Here is a 12,521-nt window from a genome sequence, read left to right on the forward strand (position 1 = left end):
ATTTTTAACAGTGAAATATTTTATGTAGATTTGGAAATATTTCTTAGTTTCTACTGCACTTAATAATAGTACTTCCTAAGTCCTAATACATGGAGTTGCTTTATAGAATGTAAACATGGGACAAGATCGCATGTTACAAGATCTCACGAGACAGAATTGCCATTAGATTGTGAACACATGAGGAAAATGATCTTGTGAGATTTTTTCCTCATGTTTTACGTTTGGATTAAAAAGAGTTTTTTGAGAATGTGTAGTACAAAAAAGCACAGCTACAATGACTGCAGAAATATTAAAGTAAATCAAAAATAGTGAAGCTGAAGTTGGGAACTGAATTGCTCAATGGATTTATTATAGCCTAAACAATGTCAAAATCTCATCTTGTCTCATTCTTGTAGATCCAGTCTCGTGTCTCGTCTTGTCTTGTGGAAATTGTATCTCGTCCCACCCCTATTAGATTCTAATTAGTATACTAAATTAGGTATTGGGAATGCTGATTAAAATCAAATAAATAAGACATTTTGATCTATATCTGAACTATTATGAAATCACATAATAATCACATGTGTAATCTGAGTTGAAAATGCATATTATTATTTATTTTATCATGGATTGCTTTTCCTGTTGTTATATCAAACTCTAAATATTCAGTAAGTTGCTATTTGTATAGCATTTTCAATCTCTATTGTGCACTCATCCATTCACACACATTCATACACCAGTGTATGCAGGCACTTTGGCATAGTGTCTTGCTCAAGGACACAACAGGAGCAGAAGTGGGGATCGAACTGCCATGAAACAATACTAACGATCACATGGTAGTGTAAAGGAAACTACTATTTTATGTTAAAGATTTTATTGGTCAAGAAAAGTTTTTTTTCATAGTGGTTTCAAAATCAATGGTATCAAGACAATGAATTTTAAACTGTAGTATCATTACACTAATACGATAAAAATAATAATATACTAAAATAAATAATTAGTCAAATGTATATAGCATTTTCTATCTAAGGGACCATTCATCCATACACAGATTTGTACACTTAGGCACTCATACTCACTTTGGCATAGTGTCTTGCTCAAGGACACAACAGGAGCAGGAGTGGGGGTTGAACCACCACCCTGTCAGTCTGTAGGTTACCAATTAAGAACAGTTAATTTGTAATTGTATTTAATTACTCTAAATCCTTCAACTTCAAACAAAGCATGTATACTTTGATTTAGTTCTTTCCTTTTTTCTTTTTATCTCTTCCCCAATAGAATTTTATTAAATATCATTATCTTATGAATCATTACCAGTTAGGCTTTGGACTTTGAGACACCTTTTGATTCTATAACTTCAGACAGCTTCAATGTGTAAGTGTAATGAGCATATTACATTACGAAAGTCAATGGAGCTGCTAAAACAGTTCCCAGTTTTCTAACAGTTATAGACCAGCACAAGCCTGTAGCACATTTTATACTCCATAACTCTCCATTAGTCTGAATGATGAAAGTGCTCAGCTGTGGAGATGGATGGGAGACCTTATTTCCACCTCATCCGTCTTAAAGAGAGGTCCCGTCCAAACTCCTGTCCTGCCAGGAGAAACCACTCAGGCTCTATGTGTGTGTCCTGTATTACACAAAATGGATTCTTGTGAGCTTTTAGTCATGTTCGAATGTTGTTACCTCATAAAAACATACCTGGACTTGTGTTTTGTTTCATTCACACATTTGGACTGGAGTAACCTTTTATAATTAGTCTGTCATCTCCGAAGCTCAGAATGCTCTGTTCCACCTTGTAATGTGCTGAAATCATCCAAATGACTCGAGTGAAGGTGTATCTAGGTTAAAAAAAACACAGCCGAGCACTTCCATGACATCACAAGGTGGAACAGAGTGTTTTCTGTTTAAGAGAAGAACTCAGCTTCAGTAGGGTTTGTGTGTTAAACATGTGTGAATGAAACAAACACAAGTCCAGGTCTGTTTGTGATGAGAAAACAACATTATAAAATTATATAATAGATAGATAGAAGGGGTCGCCCGGGCCTTTCTGTGTGGAGTTTGCATGTTTCTCCCTGTGTCTGGATGGGTTTCCACCATCAATCCAAAACATGCTACATACTTTCCAGGAAGAACAGTTGAGAGCCAAGGTCAGTTAAATACAGTCAATCAATGAACCTGACCAGGGACGACAGGTGGAAATTAGCACTGGTGCTACAACCTGGTACAATGCATCTCTCCTGTTAAGGTTAATGCAAAAATTGTGCGCTGTCCCTGTCTCTTTAAATAAATAAAATAAATAAATATAAATAAACTAAATTGTCAAAACTGACTTAACTACACTGTTTTACTGTTAACAGAATGCTGTTGTGAACTTGATATTTTTTGTTTGAGAATTATATAGCCTTTTTTTTTTTTTTTTTTGTAGAGGTGAGTCTGCTTATATGGAGCAGACTCACCTCTCCACAGATCAGATCTGTAACTTGGCCTAGTTGCTTCACCTGCTTGTCTTTAGACTTGATGGATGAAGATTTTTCCTTATGGAGAAGTTTTGAAAAAGTAACAAAATGCACCTTTTAGATAAGTGTTAAAATAGGTTAAGGTTAGGGTTAGGGTTAAGTTTAGGGTAGGATCAATCAGGCTGCACACAATATATTCAAAATTTAATTTGGGTAATTATTTTTTAATTGTATTATTTATTTAATTATTTGAGCATTAGTTAAAAAAGCACTTAATGACACATTCAGTTCACAATAAATATGATATGAAAGAGATCAAAAGTGATTAACAGTAATATTGTATGGAGTCCATGAGTTTTCAAACTTATTCATATCTGACACCTTTTGCAAGATCTGTTATAACATATCCTGCATATCCTGTTTTTAATAGAAAAGTCTTGTTACTGGAGTGGGCGGTATGTCAGTATTTAAAAAATATCCAGATATTTTTTAAACATGAAATGGATTCTGACATATCGTATATATCAATATAATGCTTATATTTAATTTTGGTTTCGCCACTTTACTTGTTTGCCTTCTCTATGTGTGCTTCTGCTCACCCAGCACAAAGAGGGAGCTGTTTTTTTCAGGCTTATAGTTTATGCAAATGAGCCTTGTGGTTTTAAGTTGTGTTTCTGTAAAACGTAAACAAATGTGTGCAAAGCTGCATTAAACACATGATAATCTCAAACAGGCAGAGGTGGATGTATAGTTGTTATGGTTTATGTAAAGTTTATTTATGCAGAAGGTTTTAATGAATAAGCTGATGCAGTGTAGAACTTGTACAACAGTATTTGGAAAGTTTAGTTTGATCTGAGCAGTGGATTGTGGGATACCTCATAGCTCCTTACCACTGATTGGGAACATGGATCTATTAAAATAAGGAACCTCCCAAGCTTCCTCTGCTAAAGGAGTTTATAGTTCTGGTTATCGTCTGGTTAACAGAGTTAATGCAAAGATGAGCTTGAGTTGAGTTGTTTTAATTTTTGAATGAAAAGAAGGCAATATCTATTATTTCTTCTTTTATTTTTCAGTGAAATTATTATTTTTGTATACATTTTATTTTTTAATTTTTTAAATGTTTGTTCCTACATGAACTGCCTAACTCTTCATATTTTTTGTGTGAATTTGGCATATTTGTTTTTGCAGTAGCTTTTTGGGGTTATTTTTCCTGTACAAATATCAAAATATACTGTATATCATATATTGAGATATAGTAAAATATACTGAGATATATTTTCTGCTCCATGTTGTCCGGCCCTAGTTTATACTTCTACAAACATGTTCTGAAATGAATGGGATTCTTATATTAATTTATCAGTTCATACCTCAGTCTTCTCTCAAATGTTAATGCTCCTGGAATGTTTTGCAATATGCACTGAACTGTCCAATTTTTAAAACTAAAATTGCTAATTTAATCATGATATCTAAAGAAACACATTGTTTTTTTCCAAAATTGGTGCAGCCCTAATACAAGTGATTGCATCGTCCCTAAGACACATGGAAACCCACCATGTGCTTGTGTGTGGGGTTAGGTAAATAAGGCGATTTTTTGAAACCACAGGAGCCTCTGAAAGTCTGAGTGCTCATTATAGTCTTACACAGGGTTTAGACGGTCATTACACTCGCACCAGCAGACAGACAAAACATGGGAATCTCCAGGAATTCTTGGGGCTAAAACACTTAATTTTCATCATTATCAGATTGAATTCCAAGGAGATAGGGTAATATCTAGGATATTTTCCGAGCTACGTCCACATTAATGGGTAAAATATTTGTAGTAGAGCTGCACTGCAAAATAAATGATTAAAGGGCCCATATTACGCTAGTTTCTGAGCTGTTATAATGTTGTTTCCTCATCAAAAACATGGCTGGAGTTGTGTTTTGTTTCATCAACACATTTAACACACAGACTCTGCAGATTAAGGCTGAGTTCTTCTGTCATGTGGTAATAAAGGAAGTGCTCCATTGTGTTTTTAAACTCCATACAACTTCAGAACAATCATTTGGATAAGCTAAGCCCTGGAATTGCTGACCTCTGCTGAACAAACTGTAAAAGGAGCTGTTAACTTGAAAACCACCTCTTCATGACATCACAAGGTTGAACAGAGCATTTTGAGCTTTGGAGATAAACAGACTAATAATAAAGGATTACTGAAACATGAATGAAACAAAATACAACTCCAGGTATGTTTTTGATGAGGTAACAGCATTCTGTCATGACTAAAAGCTCACAAGAGTCAGTGTCACGTAATATAGGACCTTTAAGTTAAAATAAGTATAATACATTAGCTTATCATGCTTTTATGATCATTTTGTAATATCTTTTGCAGCCCAAATTTGGTACAAAAATAATGTTTATGTAGCACTTTAGCTTTTTAACATTGGCTTTTCAAATGTTTTCAGTTGTGGAAGTCCTCATATTACTGTGGTCTCTCTGTACCACATCAGACCTCTCCCTCCATCCAAAAACATGTGTCTGTAAGTAAACTGATCACTGCAGGTTTCCCACTGTCAAAACCAATACATTTGACTGGGTTAGATGTGTGTTATTCTTACAATTATACAGGATTTACAACTACAGGGACAGAGCTCCCAAACCCTCATTTTGTGTGTAGGGAATAAGGATTAAAACATATTAAAACTATTCATTATTATTATTATATTCACTGATTCCAGATACTCACAGTTGATGCTCCTATGCACCAATTTGAGTGATTGAGCTTTGTTGGTGTGTCCTTTGGCAAGATACACACTCACCTAGTATGAATGTGGTGTGTGTGTCGGTGGTGATCGGAGGGGCTGATGGAGCAGATTGGCAGCGTCGCTTGCACTAGGGCAGCTGTGGCTACAGTAGTAACTGAACACCATTGATTATGAAGTGAATGGCAAAAGAAAATGTAATTCTGTCAACTGGAAAAAAATAAATATGTTTCACTGCTCCAAGTCATTGGTAAGTCATTGCTATATATATTTCTCATTGGAGGAGCTAAAAACACTGAAAAGAAACACCCTTGTGTTTATAGGAGAGCGTATCAACATTAACAGAATGCCATTTTCTTTTGTTATGGACCACTAACATATTGCACAGACATGGAGTGTGAATACAGTGTTACACTTTGCTTACACTATTTTGCTAATTATACTGTTATGCTATTTTTATTTTTTAATTTTTTATTTTTTTTCCCCCCAAAGTCCACATGTTTCCTGACTTCTTCCTCTTGTGTTCTCCCCCTCAGACCCTCTCAGAGGACGTGCTTGTGTCTGACCTCAGGTCTCAGCGCTGGTACCAGTTCAGAGTGGCAGCTGTGAACAGCCAGGGCAGCCGAGGATTCACCACCCCCAGCAAACACTACATCTCCAACAGAGGTACAACTACACACTGAAAAGTAAAAAAAAATACTGGAACTGGGTATTTGTTTCAGTTCACTTAATAACAGGTGTTGCTAAAAATCCCTTGAATTCTAAAACATGAATTCTTACTTTGAGCTTGGTCCTCTCTAGCCAGGCTCCCACCACCTAGTGCCTCTGCTCAATTTCATTTCTCTCCAGAGACTAGGTCAGGAATCTGAATACACTAGACGGTTCACCAGAACCCCGGAAGTGTGAGTCCGGGCACCAGCCAATCAGTGAAGAGCCATACATTCTGTGTTAGCAACGATCCCCAAGATCGAAGAGTTACAGCCGGAACAAAGAGAATGTTTGGTGAATTTGACGTTCTTGCAATTCTTCCTACGGGATTTGGGAAAAGCTTAATATAGCAGGTAGCCCCGTTAGAGATGGACTACATACGTCACGACCAAATAGCAGCATTTGGTTAAACTAAAAAAAGTACTCACCTACTGTTGAGCAAACGAATCCTAACGCTGCAAGGTCAGATGATTTTCATGAAGTGAAACCGGCTGATGAAACAGGGTAGGTCCTCTCTCCATAGATCTGACTTGTTGCTTGGCCTGATGGCGTTATTTGCTTGTGTCCATGGAGTTAGTTACATTTAATACCATACTGTGGAACATTCCAAACAAAAATCTCCATGGAGACAAGCAGGCGGAAAACCCTCCACTCAGTGCACCTTCAATCCCAATACTTTTGACTAATAAATATTTAATTGCTTTTCTTGATGGATCTAGATCATTTTACCTTTTTTTTCAACCACTAACCACTGAAATATTCTACAATTACAAAAACAATTAAATCTAATCTATTAAATATATCAAGATTAACATTGTGAATTCAAGTCTAGGCTGGACGTTACATTTTTGCAGTGTATTTACTCTGACTATAACATGTTACTATATCAATGTGGACTCGGCTGGACTCCTTTTTTGTAGCTTTTTAACACAGATATCTCACTGTCCTCCCTCTGCTTCTCCTGAGGGCCTCTTTGTTGATGGATAAGGATTTCACAGCGGTGATGTTTTCAAACAGCCCAAAAAGATCATCCAAAATACTATATGTATATATGCAGGGGTTGTGATTGCAAACCAGAGTATTCGACCTATTTGAGGAAGTGCGAGGTTTGCAGAAGATGCAAGGAACTATTTCAAAATTAGGTTTGCAAGTTTTTTAAAAGCAGGTTTTGTGCAGTCTGCAGTGTGTCAAGTGTCTCTGAATACATATACCTGTAAGTGAATAAATGTAATCGTAAATTTAATGCCAAACTGTGGAACATTACCAGCAAAGCCATAGCTTCCCCAGTTTAATCAAGCTGGTGATTCACCTTTCATCTAAAAAGTAGAATGGTGCACATTTTAAAGGTCCCATATTATGTAAAATTTAAGATGTGTCAGAATGTTCATCATGTTCCTCAGTGTTCCTCAAAAATATACCTGGAATTGTGTTTTGTTTCATTCACACATGATTGAATAACACATTATTATTAGTTAGCCTACATCTCCAAAGCTCAAAATGCTCCGTTTCACCTTGTAATTTCATGTAGTTTTCAAGTTAGCAGCTACCTTTTACCTTTAGTTCAGTAGAGATGGGCAATTCTAGGGCTGAAATCATCATAATGATTCTTTGTGGAGTTTAAAAACACAGTTGTGCACTTCCTGTATTACCACGTGACATCACAAGGTGGAGTTTTTTCTGTTTGAGAGAAGAACACAGCTTAAATATGCAGGGTTTGTGTATTAAAACATGTGTGAATGAAACAAAACACAACTCCAGGACTGTTTGCGATGAGGAAACAACATTATAACATAAATCAGAAAATATGGGCCCTTTAATGAACAGTTGTAACTACTACTACTACTACTACTACTACTACTACTACTACTACTACTACACAGCAAAAAGTGGAGGGTTAAAATTTCAGGTTAAAATATTTCAGAGTTGTTTTTAACACAACATTGTTATTTTAACTATCTGAAAGCTAAATGGAAGTTCGACCACCAGTGTTCATTCAACTTCCACTAATGTTCACTGAATTCCACTCGTTCATTTAACTTCCCTTAGTGTTAATTTGGCATCTCTCTACCACCACTTCAAACTCCGGCGAGAGAAGACCAGTTTGAACCAATTTTGTACATAATTTCATCTTAAATTAACTAACATAAAGTCTAAAAATAAAAATAAATAAAACATATCCGTTTACTCTCAAAAGGTTAATATAACTCTTTTGGGGTTAAACAGGAAGTTTTATCCAGTGTTACTTAATTCAAGTTTCCAAAAATGTTAAATAAACTCTCGAGCAGATTTGACTCATATAAACCCTGAGAAAATCTTAAAATTGATTCCATGAGAGTCAGTTTTAACACTTTACTTTTTGCTGTGTACTACTACTACTACTACTACTACTACTACTACTACTACTACTACTACTACTACTACTACTACTACTACTAGCACTACTACTATACAATCTTATATGCATTGGAAAACCTTGGGAAGCAAATATATTGACAAGTGGTGAAAAAGGACCTGACAATAGGAGGCCCTGTTGAATGTAGAGCAGACATGGTTTGGTGTTGATCCAGGACTGGCCTACAATATGAGAATAGTGCCAGAGAGCATACATCATGTTTAGATGTGAAGACTGGGGCTGGAGCCAGTGATGGAAAAGCACAAACACACTTAAACCTTATCAGTTCTGCTCATACGGGAGATTATAAGAGGTGTCTGTGATGACGTTTTCCACTGCTGTCAAGAATTTCAAAATGGTTGGATTCCTCAGACATTTAAGAAACCTTTGGGAATAGTTGCATATGCAGTGGATACTGATAGATAGTCTGTGGATTGTCTGTACATTGACACGGCATAAATGAAATGTACTTTAAGAGAATTTAAGAATGTACAAAACATAGCTGACTTGCAAAACTTCAAAGTAACCACATTCAGATGCGTCCTTACAGATACTATTGCTTTGGTAATGTTCCTTAATATGGCGTTGCAAGTCAGATCTGTTGAGAGGAGAACCTGCTCACAGTAAGAATGCTTGTTTTTGAAGGCATTAAAAATAACTGTAATGAATTAATGAAAGATATATAGCCAATCCAAGACATACTGTACATGGTATCAAAACAAACATGGCTGCTTACGAGGAAAAAAGAAATCAAATAAAATTAAAATAAAAAATTCACAGGGGGCTGAAAAACATCTCAGTTCTTTGTGGAATCAATGTGCGAAGCACTGAACTATGTGATGTTAAAATGTGATGTTGTTTGTAAATGTGGGTGACCAATCAGCTACTGTGTCACTGGAATAAACAAATCTGATTCCATAAACATGTTTGGTTCATGTCTGGTGACCGTGCGGAAATCCATCATAAAAAGAAAAAAAAAAGATAAAAACAGAGGTATTTGCCAAAAAAAGACAGGTGATTACGTAAACATACATGGATGACATACAGTTTAAAACCTCTTCTGTTATATAATATTATAACATGGTAGAAAGCTCAAAAAAGTCAAGTCTGCGTAACACCCTCTCTTTAAGCACATTTTTGATGGATCTGATGGTGATAATATTGTTTAAAATATTGTCAGTGAGATAAACCAAAAATATCAAGACATATATAGGCAGTAGCTTGGTTTGTAGAGCAGTCACATCCACTGCCCCACAGGTTGACTTGTGATTCCAATTCCCACAGATGAACCCTGTCGTTGGGTCCAGCAGTCAAGGCCTTGCCCACAGTGTCTGTGGACACTGGTGTCTGAATGTGTGTGTGTGTGTGTGTGTTGGTGTGTGGGTGAGTAGTTCCTTTATCTTAAGTGCTTTAAGTGTAAGGTAAACAAGTGCAGTGTATACTAGTAAACATGTGACTAGAATGACCAGATGTCCCTGTTTACCTGGGACAGTCCCAGTTTTGAGTCCTGTGTCCCCTGTCCCAGCAGATCTATCCAAAACCACTGATTTGTCCCAGTTTTGTACAAGAAATGCCGCAGGTGTCCCTATTTTTGACCAATTTAATCTAAACCAGGTTTAAACCAGGACTAAACTAAGACTAAAACAGAACTATCACAATTTTTTGATTAATCAGATCCTCACCAACAGTAAAGAGGAGTCATTTGTTTAGTCAAAAGGCAGAAAACTGTGTTTGGAAATGACAATAAAGCAAACAAATGCAGTGAAAGAAATCCCTCAGATCATGACTGACGCAAGAATCCCCAATGTTAGACTCTTCTTTTACAATTTTATTTATACCAACTGTCCCAACACAATTGTGTCCCAGTTTTGAAGTTATAATTTTTGTCACAAATAGGGTAAACTTGTGTGGCGATGCAGATTTGGTGTTTATTGGTAGTAGGTAGAGCTGTAAGTACAGTTAGACAAAAGCATATATGTAAACATCCAGGCGCTCTGAGCCTGGCTGGTGTGACTGCTTGTGTACACAGAGGACTGAGGTCAAAGTTTAAAGCTACGCACTTCGAATACCATCAGACGGGGTCATGCATCTTATGTTTCCCCTTCATTACACTGATTAGTCAGGGGTGAAAGGTCATGGGGTCACAAATCAGGAAGCTGGCACATGTCGGGGGAGCTGTAGTTCATGCTCTGTGCTGCGACCTGATGCTAACTAGAGAGAGCGTTTGATTGTGAGGAAACCTGTCGTCTTTAAATGAGCTCTTCAAAGTGAACACCAGCTGTGGCTTTGGGGAGGAATGTGTGGAAAACTATGTCTTTACACAGGACTCAACAGTACACCCCCTGCTGGTGCACTGAGGAATGAAGCAGTGCTAAATATGTGGGGACAAATGCTTTCTTCAGTATGTTATTAGGTTCTTTTTTCAGACCAAGAGATTGTTTTCATACCTGACAGTTCAGACTGCTAGTGATCTTCCTCAGAGTAGTCACATGATGTTGCTGTGATGTGTCCGGTCAGTTAATAAAAACAGGTTTTGGTGCTGTCTTTCCACCGGTGGAGCACCATCTGCAGTCCGACTTCTTCAGGACAGTATCTCAGGTGTGTGAGAGTAAAAAAAAAAACCTTATCAGTCATGGTTTATAGTCCTGTGGACATGTTCCCGTATTTCGATTACCTCTTTAATCTGGAGATGGTTATGGAAACGTGCCCTTTTTGATTTCAGTTGTTCTAATTTCTGGAATTCCTTGACACATTGTTGTCCATGACTTGAGCGTAATAGTCCAAGGAGGTTCATTTGGTCTTCCTCAGGACAGGTGTGTGATACACTAAGGATACTGTCCTGAGGAGACAGCGCCAAAACCTGTAGATATCAGCTGACTGGACAACTTTACATGATCACTCTGAGGAAGACCGCTAGTGAGCAGTTGAAAGTGTCAGGTATGAAAACAAACTCTTAATCTGAAAAAAGAACCTAATAACATAATATATCAGAAGACCAACTGATCCTCACTGGACTATGCTTCCTTCAGTGCTGAGATGCATTTTAGTTGGACTGGAAAAGTTAATGACAGCACAAGATTAAACATTGCGTTTTGAGTTGCGAAAAGGAAATTTATTTTTATTTTTTTAAGTGTGAATATTTTAAACATTTGGAAACTGACAAACCACAAATTATATTTTGTGTTAACAAACACATGTTGGGTTTCCATGTCTTTGGGGGAATTATATTGACTTACATTCATTTCCTGGAGACTTAACCATAATTATAACTTGCTTAACCTGAATTTAAATGCTAACCATTATGAAGAACAGACTAAAATAAAAGCATGTTTTTTGTATTCATGAAAAATATAAGAAAACATTAGTTCTTTCTCTGAGCCGGCTTGGATCTCCACAGACCTGACTCGTATTTAGTGCAGACAAGACCCTCATCCTTCTTATCTCCATGGGAAAGTTGTCCTTATGTATCGATCTCCTTGGAGAATGGTTATGGCTTTAAGTTTTAACTATTAACTATTTATGTGCCACCTTTAGAAAGATGCACAGTGTTGCTTTAACCTAAACCCTGAACCCATCATAACTTTAAACCTGATTTTCTTTATGGGCAACACATTTTTGGACGCCACAAACACAAAGTCTCTATGAAGTGACTGTGAATATATGATTGTAGATTCCAGTCAGTGTGATGAATACCTGTCCACATAACTTAAGTTGCCTTCTTTTAACTCCAGCCAGCGCTCTGCAGTGATGTTATCTAAAGTACTGCACTAACTATTTACTACCACGTACAACTTTACCTCAAACCCAGAGCACGTCTTTAAAGTCATTACAGCAGTGAGACAGTGCTGTGGTACGAGACATACCACACAGACAGACGGACGAGCCTTAGAGTCGATAAAACTGCTCTAACTTTGATCTCCGGACTGCCTGGGGCCTCATGGGGAATGTAGTTCTAATCAGATACATTTTGTAGTTTTAATCCAATACAGAACCTCTAATTGAACACAGCAGTAGGGTCGGACCTATGGAGAGAGTTGTGGTGGTGGTCTCCTAGCTACTGAGCAGAGACCCTCTGTGTCTCCTGTATCACTCACCTTTTGAAGATCTAAATTGAATTGTCGTGCTGGACCTGAACAAGGGTAAAAGGAAATTAGCCTTTTCTTCAGAACAGGAACAAGCTTCTTCTATTTTCTTTGACTGCAGCACATTAAGCAGCAGGTTATTAGAGAATTAGGTTAAGC

General features: G+C 37.0%; 1 protein-coding gene across 1 annotated transcript in view; it reads left to right on the plus strand.

The window, feature by feature from the left end:
• The window catches only part of anos1b (anosmin 1b), a 108,800-nt gene that overhangs the window by 64,217 nt on the left and 32,062 nt on the right, over positions 1 to 12,521 (plus strand). Inside the window, exon 7 of the mRNA XM_055164763.1 lies at positions 5,717 to 5,846. Coding sequence (XP_055020738.1) covers positions 5,717 to 5,846 — 130 coding nt within the window. The remainder of the gene's footprint in view (positions 1 to 5,716; positions 5,847 to 12,521) is intronic.

The sequence above is a fragment of the Boleophthalmus pectinirostris genome, unplaced genomic scaffold (assembly GCF_026225935.1).
Source record: "Boleophthalmus pectinirostris isolate CB_2022bp ecotype Guang Dong unplaced genomic scaffold, ASM2622593v1 HiC_scaffold_7, whole genome shotgun sequence".
In the NCBI taxonomy this organism is placed as follows: Eukaryota; Metazoa; Chordata; class Actinopteri; order Gobiiformes; family Gobiidae; genus Boleophthalmus; species Boleophthalmus pectinirostris.